At 37.7% G+C, this 14,876-nt stretch overlaps 1 protein-coding gene and 1 long non-coding RNA gene across 3 annotated transcripts; one reads left to right on the top strand and one right to left on the bottom strand.

The window, feature by feature from the left end:
* Positions 1 to 1,660: 1,660 nt before the first annotated feature.
* Positions 1,661 to 3,039, bottom strand: LOC146390255 (uncharacterized). The gene is made up of 2 exons (XR_014799745.1): positions 2,841 to 3,039; positions 1,661 to 1,730 (listed from the first exon to the last, which is right to left on the bottom strand). It is a non-coding gene; the product is annotated as an uncharacterized LOC146390255 (long non-coding RNA).
* An 844-nt stretch (positions 3,040 to 3,883) lies between these two features.
* ppm1ka (protein phosphatase, Mg2+/Mn2+ dependent 1Ka) lies at positions 3,884 to 11,828 on the top strand. 2 transcript variants are annotated; one of them, XM_084923304.1, is made up of 9 exons: positions 3,884 to 3,956; positions 5,411 to 5,588; positions 6,090 to 6,266; positions 6,777 to 6,949; positions 7,078 to 7,178; positions 8,530 to 8,695; positions 9,644 to 9,788; positions 10,790 to 10,924; positions 11,069 to 11,828. In XM_084923304.1, the coding sequence occupies exons 2-9, from the start codon at positions 5,478 to 5,480 to the stop codon at positions 11,198 to 11,200; spliced, it is 1,140 nt and encodes a 379-aa protein (XP_084779430.1). In that variant the 5' UTR covers positions 3,884 to 3,956; positions 5,411 to 5,477; the 3' UTR covers positions 11,201 to 11,828. The 2 variants fall into 2 exon arrangements, with proteins under 2 accessions (XP_084779430.1, XP_084779428.1); XM_084923302.1 differs by having other exon boundaries at positions 3,889 to 3,997.
* Positions 11,829 to 14,876: the final 3,048 nt, after the last annotated feature.

The raw sequence follows: 14,876 nt of genomic DNA, 5'->3' as shown, positions 1-14,876 counted from the left end.
GTCTGAAATCAAATTTCACATTTAGCATCAACATTTGGTCATTTTATTTAATCAGGTCTCATTCAGTGATGAAATATTTTAAGTCTGCATCTTGTTCAAGCCAAAGTTTAAAAATTTAAAGTGAATCAGCTGGAATTTGAATGTTTCCAGAGGTTAGGGTTCACGAGTGGAGCATGAGTCCGATTACTGCAGCATCTCTAGTGACAAGTATGCTGTACTGGTCTGTCTGTGTGAAGAGAACAGAGTTAAAGTAAAGCTGACAGTTTTTCCACTGTGAACAACGTTCAAAAATGAAATGACACCATCCTCATTTCTTATATTGTAATTACACTAGAGGTGCACTGTTACATTGTAACGGCATATTATTTTGTTGTGTAGGCTCGTATGGTTAAGTGATTATTATGCTTGCAGGTGAAAGTGGAGCCTCAGCATGTCTTATCTTTCACATTAACTGCAAGGGAAGCAAATATTCGTTTCATAATGAATTGTAGCCCATTTGATTGTTCATTGTTCTTTACTGACAAATATCCTTAAGGTAATCATTACATTTCACATACTACATAATTTTTAAAGCTGTGGATTGCAAATAAATTGAGTATTATTATGAACTGCTGTTTTAAGTTATGAATTACTTTGTGAATGTTGGCAAATAAATCACAAGCTTTATTACGAAGGGCTACAATAGTAAATAAAATCATTGCTAACCAGTAACCTAGATTAAATGGTGCACAGCTGCAACATCAGCATTAGGCACGCTGCCACCTTCCATACAGCTATAGACTGCCATGTGCTCATGAGTAATGGGACCCAGTACATATGAGATGCCAGGACCTCTAAGAGGAAAGGCATGAGAACTGTGTGTCCTGAAGAAAATTTGTCTAATTGATGAGATGGATTTTATTTAGATTAATGCCAACAAACTCTTGACACTAGCTTCTTTTCCCCACTAGATAGAGCCATTTAACCTTTAGTCATGTTGAAGCATACTTTAACTTTATTTTTGTCTCTTCCTTCCCTCACTGGCCCCAACATCTGCTTGAGTAAGAAAGCAGTGTACCAAACAGTGGACATGCAAACATAAAATAACTTAATATATTAGTTTTAGATAATAGATTTTAGTGTTGCAGTTTAAAAATGATTATAAGATTCCTTCTTTATAATTATTATTTATAATAAATGATGTATTAAAAAGGGACAAACTGTGCCTGGAAGTGGCATCACCTAACCCAGGGGTCTCAAACTCCAGTACTTGAGGGCTGCCACTTCAGCATACAGTCAAGTTCCATAGAGAATCTTTGTTTCTGTAATGTTAAGAGCAAATGACATAAATTATGCAGACTTTTATATTCAAAATACATTCATGGCATAGAATTACAACTATTGTGTCATACTGAAATAGAAAAAGATTAAAAAAAAAACAAAAAAACAACTCTACTACTATAGCCTCAGAGAGACTAAGATTTAACATTTCAGGTTTTTATAGTTGAAACTGCAAAACCAATTTTGATGGATCACTATGAGAATGTGATCCATCGATGCTTACTGCGTTTCCAGGGTAAAAGTGGACAGACAGCACCATATAAAATAGAGTCTAAAAGAGACATTTAAGTTTCCACAGTCATCCGAACTCTTTTGAAAGAAGCAGAAAAACGCAACTTACAGAGCAACACAGGTGATGACGTGCCTCATGTTGTCATCCTGAGGTGTAAATTTAAGCTCATCTCCACCAGCTTTATTTCCAAGGGACCCCCCAAAACAAAACAAAAACAAAAACAGTCAAGAGCTCAGTAGCACTGGAGACTCCCGACTGGCTGGCTAGTTGAAACTGGTTGAGTTCAAGCTTTACGGTTAAAATTGCATACTAACAGTTAAACAAATGGAGTCTGGAAACAACTGCCACAAAACATGACCACTTGTCAAATATTATGTTGATCCCCTTGCTGCCAGAACCGCCCTCACCTGTCAATTCACATACTCCACTAGACCCCTGAAGGTGTGCTGTGGCATCTGGTATCAAGGTGGTAGCAACTGATCCTGCAAGTTGTGAATTGGAGCCTCCATGGATCAGACTCACTTGTCTAGTACATCCTACAGATAGATTCAGATCTGGGGAATTTGGAAACCTAGTCAAAACCTCAAACTTCTTGTTGTGCTCTAACCTGAGCCATTTCCGTTATGTGGCAGGGTGCATTATCCTGCTGTATGAGAGCCATCAGGGAATACCATTTCCATTAAGGGATGTACATGGTCTGCAACAATGCTTATTTTGCAGGCATACATGGATGGTAGGCCTCAAGGATTCGCAGACCAAAGTGCATCCTGGTGCCAGGTGTTCCCAGATCAGTGTTATTCAGTTCACCTGCCATAGCGTTATGCCTGATCAATGTACATTACCATATCTAGTCAATTTCACCATACCCTCTTCAACTGTCTTTAAGATGTTGATTACCAAACAGCAGCTGGAGTTGTCATTTTGCTCTCTGGGGCCCTGTATGGGCTTTTGTGGGAAACTTGCAGTGGTCTTTCCCACAAAAAGGCCATATAGGGCCATGAAAGCCATCCCATGTGGGCACTTTAAAAACTGATAAAGCAAAAAGCATATAACAATGAATATATCATTGAAATGGCAAAGTTCAGTTTTTTGTTTTTTTCCTAATGCAGTTGGTGATATTAATTTTTCACTATTTCTCCTTTAAAGCCACAAAATGCTATCAAGAGTTCCTACTGATGCAAAGTGCAAAAGGTCAGAATGGTCCAAGACAAATGAGAGCATCAGTTTCAGGGCAACAAGAAAACCCTTCTTGACCCACACTCACAAGCCAGTCAAACCTATTACTCACCTGGCCTGCAACTGTGGAACAAAAAGAGAAGTCTTTAAAAGTTCTGTTGGTGAGCAGGTTTGCAGGAGGTAAGCATGAACCCAGGTAGAACAGCCACATCAGCGAAAACCCATTAACAGGCCTGACTGACACACCAAAAGGTAAACTGAAGCAGGAGGGGGAAAAAAAGATATTAGGGTAAGTAGTAAGACAAAGTACTACAGTGCTAAAGTAGCACTTAAATGCTTTATCACTAGGAAAATGAACTGTCAATTGGGTGAACAGACAGTCTTCTTATCATAGATGAATGACAAGTGAATGAGAAGCAGGTGTGTGAGTAAGGAGCCAGCAGGAGCTTAACCCTCTGGAGGACTTCCCACAGCTGGTGACAATCTGCCACATTCACACCAGAGTAGGATAAAAGGGAGAGCAAAAGAGGAAATAAAGGAGGAAAAGCTGACGTATGTGTGGCTCCAAGTGATTGTGTTTTGTAATTTTATTATATTATTTCTTACATCCATCCAAAAAAATGTCTTTATTTAGCACCAAATTACAACAGCATATACTGTAAATGCAAAAAAGTTACAAATGCACCATTTTAAGCTGTTAATTGATAGATGCTAGGCAACATGATGATGTCACAATATCTAATATAGATGAGAACCTTAATAGCAACCCATCATGTACACATCTGCAGAGTTTGGTTCTTCTTCTTGTTGTTACTCTTATTATTGTTGTTGTTGTTGTTATTAGTATTATTAATTTTACACCTGCTTTATTTTTTGTGTTCTCTAAATCATTTTGAATTGCTCTAACTTTTAGGACTGGAGCTGTAGTTGTTGTTGTTGTTGTTGGTTTTTTTTTAGTTTGTTTTTTAACTATTTGTAAAAACAAGCATACAAAGACCTGCCTAACACACAGTGTTTCAACTGGCTTGGCGCCCAAAATAGTCACAACCTCCACATGTGATCCAACTGTGACGTCAGGACATCTCACGTTTTGATTGGATGGGTGCGGCTCAGTTTAAATACCCTCCAGCCGAGCCCCTGAGCTTAGACAGCAACAGCGCAAGAGCGGCTGAAGGCTCCAGGCAGCTGCTGGGACTCTGGACACCTGTTGCTACAGAGGCGGCACAAGGTGGGAAGATCAATAACAGAAGTACAAGAAACAGGAAGAAGGTGATTTTGTGCAGCTGCAGTTCAGTTTTTGCTTTACTTTTAAAGTTGCTAGTCCTGCATAGTTATGTCATATTCATTTAAACATGCTATAATCTTTTAGGTTATGTTCTGTGATATGTCAAGATGCGTGATGTATTTACAAAAATATTTTTAGCATATAGAATAACTTAAAATTATATTTCTGTAATTTTTGTCTATTAAATTTTCCTCATTAAATTTTTTTATTTGCTATTTTTTCATCTCATAAATAAAATGCTCGGTTTTGATTAAATTCAGGTCGAAATTCTAATAACTGACCTAAAACTGTTACTTTTATGTGTGTCAGTGCATGTGACCTCTGAATTTACTCATCTGTGTAGCAGGCATCGCCGTGTTTTATCAACAATATGTGTTTATTTGTGCCCACACTGTTTTGAAGTGCAGAGTTAAGGCAGCTTTACTTAAGCACGCCCCAGAGCTGCAGAGTGAAATTTAATCCAAAGATATTGACAGGTTCATACTGACTACTGGCAAGATGTAAATTATGTCAAAGGTAAATAGGGGAAAGGTTGCAACTTCAGTAGTCTACCTGTCTCTCCGATTATTTAAATTATAGCTAATATAGGCTACTTATCTTTAAAAAAAAGTGTCTCTTTGGAATGAAACTCCTTTCCAAAGAAGTAATACTCTCTGTACTTTCAGAGCTCATGCCATTGCCATACTTGTAATAGATAGGGGATCAAGGGCTAAGAAAACACAGCAGAAGGCGTGAGGCTATTTGTGGACATACTCATATATAGAGAGATGATGAGGGATGGAAAAGTAGAGAGAGAGAATGAGAAACATAATCCTTGTTAATGTCATTTACGTACAATTGAAAGATTAAACTCCAACTGGAGCCAACATTTGACCACTTCTCAGTCTAATAGGGTCTCATCCTAGAAACTACCCCAACAAACTCAAAACTGATTCTCAGAAAGTATAATGTGCATTTATCTGATATGATTATACCTGATTTATGTTCTTCTTGTCACATTGTTGTGAATCACATCCTGCAAAGTTATAGGAATATAGGTTTTATTAACATCTGGACAACTGGATGGAAAAACCAGTAATATTATATATTTTTAAAAAGTATGCTATACTTTTTTTCTGCACAACTTTTCTAATTACAAAAAGTTGTTACCATAAGAAAAATTAAGAAATCAAATCACAATTTTTTTTTTCTACAAGAATCCAAATCGTAACTCAACAAAACCACAAGCATGATCGTAACACTGGGTTTGAAGGTTAACATTAACAATTCCACAAGTTTCTAAGAAAGAAAATTGTGCACATGCAGTTCACTTAGAAACATGAGGATGGAAGAATGTGAATTTATTTACTGCACCAAGTCTCAGCCCTGTTAACAAGATTTTTCTTCTTTCTTTTTAGAAGTCCATCACCTGGCGAGGTCGTTCCTCCTTTTTAAAATCTCCACAGCTGTTAAAGGCAATCAATCATGTCATCTGCAGTGCTGTTCAATATGCTGCGTTGTGGTCGCTCCACAATCGCCAGACAAACCTTCCTCTCCATACGATCCTCACCAGAAACCTCCACAGCCTCTGGACAGGTGAATCTGAGACTTACATGTGATTTTCTGTTTCAAAATTATTAGAAAAAAATAACAATAACAAACAAATTAAAAAAATAATGTAATCCTACTTTCAGAAAATTGGAACAGAATTTAATTATTTGTTCAGATTGGGTTTGTTTGTTTTTTGCATGATTACAAATCCAGAGTTTTCTATTTACTATTAACACTTCAATCTCATTTGAAGCACCAGAAATGTGATTTATTTATTTTTAGACATAGTGTGATGTGAAAAGACAGATTGCTTAAATATTTTGTCAATAGCGTTAACAAAAAGATCCTTTTTTGTCATTAGACATAAATATTATGACTATTTTGGAAAATGGATTAGTTGCTGGTGAGTAAAGTAACCATGTAATGTCTTCTTTGAAACAACACAATTCTCACGATCTTATAATAAGAAAAATAAATCCCTGATCAGATTTTACACAAACAAGCTACAACAATAGTCTAACCTTGTCCTGGATGATCGTCCTGTAGGTGGGCGGGGCATTGTTCGGGATGGTGGGCATGCGGCAGGGAAGTGGATCAGTCGGATTGGATGGTGACATCAGCGTCCGTCCAGTGACCTGGGACTCATTTGGTATTTGGGACAACAGGATAGAAGAACCAATACTACTGCCCTCCAGTATCAGATATGGAAGACCCATCCCACAGGTAGGAAAGAGCAGTGGATGGATAAAAGAATAAATAAATACACTCACCTGACACTTTATCAGGTACAGCTGCAAATGCAAGTATCTATCAGTCAGTCACATGGCAGGCTAAAGGCTTTAGGCTAAAGTTCAAACTGATGCTAACATGTCAGTATGAACCAAAATCTCTGAGAAATATTTCCAGCACCTTGTTTAATCTAAGCCATGAAGACCTGAAGTACTTCTGGAGACGAACTTGAGTTTAGTTGGGTACTGGCACCGTGTACCTATTAAAGTAAAGTAAAGGTCTGTAGAGCATAGGTTGAATAGATATATTCAGAAATGCACAAATAGTTAAGTATTGAAGTATACAATGACTGTTTTCAGTGGCTATTTTAAGGGCATGGTCACAGGTTCAAAAAGATTTTAACCTAACATGTTACATATCCCCCCATGGTTGGGACACATGAATGAAATGGCTAATCAGTCAGTTCAGTTTATCAACCAAAGGTTGTCTTCCTCCACCTCTCAGGTCAGTTTGTCTCGGGTCGGCAGTACGTCTGTTCTCGGTCTTAGGAATCAGAACGAGGACCGTCTCCGCATCGGCCGTATTCATGACAACCTACTGTACTTCGCTGTGTTCGACGGCCATGGTGGCCCGCATGCTGCCGACTACTGCTACACCTTCATGGAGAAATTTATCAGGTTGAGCATACTGCCTTTAAATATGAGAACATAAACAACTGAATACTGGAAAAGCTGTGTAGTCATTAATGACTGCACTTCACAAAAACAGACAAACAAAAAACCTAAACTCATTTTTTTTGGTGCAGAGATGCTTTGGAACAGGATGATGATCTGGAGAAAGTTTTAAAGAAAGCCTTTTTAGATGCTGACAAGGCTCTACACATACATCTCAGCTACTTCAACAATGGTGAGACACAAGTCATTTCTCCAAAGCCGTAAAGATTGAAGCGCTGGAAGCCAAAATGGTAAAAAGTGATTCACGTTTCGAGTTTGTCAGGTCTTATCAGCAGGCACAATGTGACTTGTTGTATTTGTGAAATCTTTGAGATACCTAAAGGAAGTTACACAATATGTCTTGTAGTTTCTAAGACATAAAACAAAAAAACTAAATAGAGAACTGACTTTGCTGATAAAGAGTGAATCAAAGTGATTTAAAAAAAGGGTAAGTATTGGACAACTGAATTTTAATTGTGATGCTCTGAAAGTAAATAGTAATAAAGAGTTCATTATGGTTATTCAGTGAGAGTAATGGACTTTTCAATGAAAAGTTGAAGTTAGCATAGTGGATAAATCTGGAGGTGACATGGTGCAACTGTAAAGTGACTTAGCCAACAAATGAACCTAAACCCATAACTGGTTTAAATTTGGATCCCACCTTCAAGGTCGTCTTCTTCTCCGACCAGGAACATGTCCCTCATTTTTATATTTCCTGGCTTCTGTACTGTGAACTTGTGCACCTCCAAGGGTGAAGCCCAAACCACATATAAACAGATTTAGTGACTGATGGTTGGTCACTAGTGGACTTTCCAGGCTCCAGTTGCATAGGTAACCATATCTTTGCCATCTTCTCATATGTCATGTCTTTATCAGCAGCATCCATTACTCTCATTGGTAGCTGCTTTAATTGAATAACAATGTCTCAAGTTTTACACATTGTCACTACAAATCCCTGACATGCTAGTCATGCTAGTCTTTTCCTGTGTGGAAACACTTGAGGAATGATATTCAGAGTAAAACATATGAAAGCTAGAGTGTGCTGGAATGCGTTGACTCACAGTGTACTAAAAACACTTTTTGAGCCCCACCAACACAATGTTCACTCACCACTTACCTTATTTGCCAGTTTTGTCTCCATTTAGTTGTAAGATGCTGTGACACAGTCCACCATTGCAAGTAATCAGAACTGATCTAAAAGTAGCTGAAAACAGTCCAGAGGTGGACAAGAAGATAATCTTGAAGTGTATTTTTAATGTTTTGATCACAACTTTTATCTTAAGTTAATAGAAAAATATTTTAATCTTTATAGTTTTGACACTTGTGTAGATAATAACGCAATGCGTTGGTTTAAAATCACATCAAACTAACATATACAGGGAATGAAGTTTTCTAGTTATTGAAGGGCTATTGTACTGTCTATATATGTCTAAATAACCAATACAAAAAGTGCTTAAAGAAAAACTCAAGTTTAGAACTTTCTGTAAAGCATTTTGGTCTTTATAATATAACAATCAAAAATTTGTGCATCTCTTCCTCTCCAGCCTCTTTCCTGACAGCTGGCACCACTGCAACGGTTGCTTTACTACGTGACGGCGTAGAGCTGGTGGTCGGTAGCGTTGGTGACAGTCGGGCAATGTTGTGCAGGAATGGAAAAGCCAACAAGCTCACCACAGACCACACACCTGACTGCGAGGACGAGAGACACCGGTACATGGTCCCCACTACCACAATAAATGTTAGCCCCTCTGGTTAATGAAACTTTCTCTACATCCACCAGTACAGTACTGCTATTACAATTACTATGGGCACTATTAGCGGCAATCAAATGACTGTGTTCTTGCTACCTTAAAATTATAGTATGAATCAACACAAAAAATTAATTAATAATTAAAGTAATATTGACCTGTTGAATATTATAATTAGATTTTAATAAGATGCAGGAATATTTGAGGGGGATTCAGTCAAAACCACTTATAGTCCAAAGAGATTTGTACAGATAAAAGAGTTCAGAAGGGTTCAGGTTTCCCAAAAGTAGCTGGTCAAATCATTGTGTATAAATACACCCTGCAGCATGTTGGAGTGCCTACAGCTGGCACAGAGTTGGTGCTCCAGGACATCCCTGCAGAAATTAGATCTGGTTCATCCAGTACTCGAAACAAGATGTGCAGGGACAGACGTTTGGATTTACCTTTAGCTATAAGCTGCTAGAATTATGTAACAGCAGACCAAGTCTTGTTTCACTTGAACTTAATCCAAAGCTAGTTAACGCTTTGGTGTCTGGTTTCTCATTCTGCAGAATGCAAAAACATAAACTTATTAAAGACCTTAATTGTTCCAACTGTTACTACTTTGGAGCCACTTGGGTCAGTTCTTCATGGTTCCCAATTGACATGTAACTTAAATAAAGCAGGCTGAACCACAAAAATCGCTATCATTGTAAATGTTTACTATACACCTTGTGGCTAGTAGATGTAAATAATATGTAAAAATGAAAATCTTGTGCAACTCAGTGTTTAACTAACTGTGAAACTAGTAATTACTAAAAACGTAGGAAAGAGCAACAGCCTTACAAAGTTTCACACAGCTGATCCTGGTCTTTGAGCGCCCAGACTTTCAGAATAGAGACGGTAATCCTGGGTGTGCATTTTTGTTCAGGATCCAGAGGTTTGGAGGTTACGTGACATGGAACAGCGTGGGTCAGGCTAATGTTAACGGGAGGCTGGCCATGACACGAAGCATTGGAGACTTCCACCTGAAAGCTAGTGGTGTCATCGCAGAGCCAGATACCCAACGACGCACCGTAAGTTTTCCTACTGTTTCCTCAGTCCTCTGACTTTCAAGTGAGTTTAATATTTATTTTAAATGATATACTTTTACTTCCACTGGAGGAGTTATACCACACAATTAAAAAAGAAAAACATGGATGTGGCTTCAAGGTCTAAAAAGTGAGGTTAACACGGAAGTGTCTTTTTACCCAAATCCTTCCTAATGGCTATGGCTGGGCCACATCGTACAGTTCACGGTAATATCGGTATAATGTTAGCCAATGATAAGAAAATAAAATATCGCGATAGAATATAGGTAAAACATGCATGCGCAGTGCCTTCATTTTCATATGCACATGACAGAAAAGCATGGCGGCAACGGAGAATGAGAAGGGCGAAAGCGGATCGTTGAATGAAACGGATGAACCAGAATTGCTGCAACTTCAGTGGTGTGGAACTGGTTTGGCTTTCGTCCATCAGATACACACCAAATATAACCTCCTTTTAAGTTTGTGGATATTATTAAGTTTTGTGGTGGCCCAAAATGCCTTTTGGTTAAACTGTCAGCAAGGAATTTGCATTTGCACTGTTAAATTTTTATATAGCTTTAATGCACATAAAAAAAAAACAGCTGCTTGTTTAAGTGAAAATACATTGATGGGGGTTTTTTTGCACTAATATAGTTGTGGAGTTGTAAAGTATTTTGTCTCGCGTCAACCACAGTTATAGCGCTATCCCAAATTTTCAATAATATATCGTGATAAATATTTTTGGCCATATTGCCCTGCCCTACCAATGGCTACAAAACTTCAGGTCATAAAGTCTGTGGAAAAACAGCCCTGAGTCTGTGGTGACTTTGGCTTTAAAGTCACAGCCATGTCCATGTCAAGTTTTCAAAATATCAACTTTACACTTCATAACGGGACTGGTGATGTCACATCCATATTTTACACGGTATTTCACATGGTTTATACACAAGTGTAACGGTACTTTCTACGGCTGAAATGACAGAAAACTCACCTGTCTTTTCCTGCAGGTCCAACATGCCAACGACTCGTTCCTGGCTTTGACCACAGACGGTATCAACTTCCTGCTTAGTGATCAGGAGATCTGTGACATCATCAACCAATGCCAAGACCCCACTGAGGCTGCTGATGTCATCGCTCAGCAGGTTTTTCATTATTATTTCATCCACTTTATATAAATTAGACAAAGAAAATGAGTAAAAATGTGTTTCATTGAATTGATATGGCTTTTCAGATTCAAATAGTCACCAAGGCTGCCGACATAAATAATGTGATTTATATTTTTCTAGGCGTTGCAGTACGGCTCAGAGGACAATGCTACAATCATCATCATCCCATTAGGAGCCTGGGGGAGACATCAGAGCTCCACCACAGTGTACAGCATGAGCAGGAACTTCATTTCAAGTGGGAGATGGGCATAGACGGCACAAAGACACAATAACTTCACAAAGCTCTGGAATTAAGTTGAAGATGACTTTATGGATACAAAAATCTTTTTTTATACTAAGAATGATCCATAACCCCTATCAAATTTATTTGAAAACATTATGTTAGCATCAACTTTCCTTTGTTAGCTGGGCGCTAACAAAAGAAAGTCCGTATTTATACAGTGTATAATGATAGATATATATATATATCTTGTACATACAGAGATTTGCTGTAGTGTTTGTATGTACATCATGTTTGTAAAAAGTTTGATTTGTGTTTGGAAAAAATGTTTTAAAATATAAGTGAGAAATCCAATACAAAATATCTCTAGCTGGGTCACATATCTCACTTCAGTGTTGATGAGACAAATCCTCACCCAGCTCCACATTCTCACCTCTGACCTTTGACCCATTGACACAGGGAAGAATAAAGTTTGATATTTTAAACTGAAACATTATTTTGTTTCTGTTTTATTATCAGTGTCACTTTCTTACACAGACTTGTGTCAGTTTCGTTCACAGGTTTAGTGCTCATAATTGAATTTTACTGTTCGCTAAATTGTTTATTACAATGAATTGGAAAATAAAGATATTTGAAAACAACTTCATGTTTTGTATTTATTTTACTTTGTTATTTTTATACTTTTTTCCCCCAAATTTATATTTGCATTTTCTTTCCTTTTTAAATACATTTTTGTTTTATTATGAAAATGGGGGTTATTCAAAGTGTGTTATGAGGGCATCTATTAATGACTGAGGTCTGACTCCTGTCACTTTTCTTTGCTAGAGAATTGAGATAAGAGATGCATCAAAACAACATTTCTCAAGTTTGATTTGATAACGTTATTAAATGAAAAGCCTGCATCCTCAAAGTTGTTCAGTGTTTCATGTGAAATTAACAGTGTCATCATGCTGGGTCTGTGTGTTTATATGTTTGGTATTTTGAATTTGGTTTATTTTGTTTGTATTAGTGTGTGAATGTGTGGATGACTGAATGTAGTGTAAAGCACTTTGGGGTCCATAGGGACTAGTAAAGCGCTATACAAATACAGGCCATTTACCATTTATTTAGACTGTGTTCCAGGTTGATTTCATGCTTGTATTCTCAGTTCTTCTTAGTTTAGGTTTCTGTTATTTTTATGTTCCCTTTCTGTGTTCCTGGTTTGTCATGTTTTCATGTCTGTTTGTGGCCAGTCCTAGTGTCAAGTTCCTGTATTAAGCTGTGTCTTGGCATTTGTTACTTCCAGTTGTATTTTGATAGTCTCTTGTTATGTGTTGTTGTGTTTGTCTTCCTTTGGCTTTTTATTCAGTAATTAGTTTCAGGTGTGTTCCCACCTGTTGCCCAGCCTCTCGTTATCCTGTGTGTGTATTTAAGTCCTCAGTCTCCCTCATGCTGTGTATTCCAGTGTTAACTGTGAATTCTGTGGCTATTCTTGTGGTTTCCAAGCCACTTGAGGTTTTTATTTTTTTGGGGGGTTGAGTTTACAAGCTAAAGCAGTAAATCTCTTTGGTGGGTCCTGCTTTGCCTTCCACACAGCTGGACTTCACAAAAAAACTGTCAAATGTCATATTTCATGGTCGCCTGCTGTTGTATGCATCTTATTACAAAAAACAACGGAAGATAAATTCCAAATTCAACTGAATGCATGCAAAAAAACAGAAACCATAATATACAAAATGAATTGAAATGCTTTTTTTTGTTGTACATTTTGTTTTCAGTGTCATGTAAGTAAGTAAGTAAGTAAAGTTTATTTATTAAGCGCTTTTCATAGACAGGTAGTCACAAAGCGCTGCACACAGAGATTAAAATAAACAGTACGATAAATAGCAAAATGCACAGTATACACAATATAGAGTTTAAATGTAAATTAAAAATATAAAATGTAAAAAGCATTGGTCAACAGAAAGCTTGTTTAAACAGTAACGTTTTTAACTGTTTTTAAAAGGATTCCACAGAGTCAACCAAACGTAGTTGTAGAGGTAGACTGTTCCACAGCCTTGGTGCCACAGACTGAAAGGCTCTGTCCCCTTTCGTCTTCAGACGTGTTCTGGGAGCAACCAACAAACTCTGAGTCTGTGAGCGGAGATGGCGAGCAGTAGTGTATTTTGTGAGAAGCTTGGATAAATAATCTGGGGCTTGGCCATTTAGTGCTCTGCACGTTAAAACAATAATTTTAAAACAAATTCTAAAATCTATTGGGAGCCAATGTAAAGAACATAAAATAGGAGTGATGTGAGCTCGCTTGCTAGAGCGAGTTAGTAGTCTGGCTGCTGCGTTTTTTATAGCTTGGAGGCGAGAAAGAGATGATTTATCCAAGCTGGTAAACAGGGAATTACAATAATCTAAACGCGATGACACAAATGCATGCAGGATCAGTGCAGTTAATAACTGAAACTTAGCTGCTCTCTTGCCACAGTTTTTTAGGATAGTTTTTTTTTCCAAAACATTTTTACAACTTTCCTGATTCTGCACATATTTTATTTTCTCAAGCAAACATAATCTATAACTACATATGTATAAGTAAACAATTCTGCGATTTTAAATTCTACTTTACAAGTAATTGAGATTTACTTTAAAAAATAAGGAAAATAGTAGCTAAAAATAATTAAATAATTAAGAGGGCAAAGGTTTAGTCTGTTAGTGACATATATGATCTGATGGCGTGCTGGTTAATCTTGTTTGCATTTGTTTCTGTTACCACAAGCCTGAATACACACAGCTGGCCTTTCTGACTATATTCATGTAGCATTGTGATTTCCCAACACACAATGCTGTCATGGAAAGTTTCTCCTGGGTGGATTTTCCTCTCAGAATAGCAGTACAGGAATCACCTGCCACCTTGTGGGTAATGAGGTGTTCCGGTGCCACTGTGTAAATATAGAAACCATTGAGATTCCTTAAATTTCTTCACATGGCCTCAACTTGACACTGACATTGCAACGGCACACTCACACACAGAGAGAGTATCTTAATGTATATTGCGTGTCAGTGACACTAAATACCCACAAAAACAGTGACACACACACACACAAGAACTTGACCCAGAAAGCCTTGTGATGGACAGCGTGTTTGCTGACCTTCAGAAAATGTTGTAATGTTAGCACCTCTGTGAGGGAGTGCATGTGTGTGTTTATACACGTGTGAGAGGGCCAGTTAGAGATTTAGAAACCTGGCAGACCTTTAAAGTTTAAAGGTTGGTTTGAACTTTGATTTGACACTCGTGTTAGAATCAGACACTTACAAATGTGGAGTTCAGAACCAACAGATAACAAATTGTAATGCACAATTATGTATATTTACGGCAGGAAATATCTATATATTCGCAACAACAGCCACCTGGCCACCTTGCTGTCTTCTGTCATGTGATTGGAAAAGGACCATTGAAAAGGAAGAAGGTGCATGTTTCCTTTGTGGGAAATTCAGGAGACCATTCTGGTCTGAGTGGGTATGATTTGGGGTAAGACATTTGTTTGGTTTTTAGCAATGTAGGTGGTCATTATTAGTGTGTGTTTTGGATTTTTTTTTCTTTTGCTGTGGCCACAAGTTTTTATGGTCAAGTCCATCAAGACCTAGATGTACTCTGTAAACTAGTGTGACACAGCACTAATTCTAAACAGTGCTGAGACCCGACTTGTTTGCAGCGCTTGGCTCACAGGTGAATTGATTGCA

This window comes from Perissodus microlepis, chromosome 3 (assembly GCF_051167445.1).
Source record: "Perissodus microlepis isolate ML-2025 ecotype Zambia chromosome 3, ASM5116744v1, whole genome shotgun sequence".
Lineage (NCBI taxonomy): Eukaryota > Metazoa > Chordata > Actinopteri > Cichliformes > Cichlidae > Perissodus > Perissodus microlepis.
Note: the sequence above shows the minus strand (reverse complement) of the source record. Positions and strands in the feature narration are given on the sequence as shown.

Coding starts and splice junctions, on each gene's coding strand:
- ppm1ka (XM_084923304.1), top strand. CDS start 5,478: ATGTCATCTGCAGTGCTGTTCAATATGCTGCGTTGTGGTCGCTCCACA. Junction 6,267..6,776: donor ATGGAAGACCCATCCCACAG/GTAGGAAAGAGC, acceptor TCCACCTCTCAG/GTCAGTTTGTCTCGGGTCGG. Junction 7,179..8,529: donor TCTCAGCTACTTCAACAATG/GTGAGACACAAG, acceptor CTTCCTCTCCAG/CCTCTTTCCTGACAGCTGGC.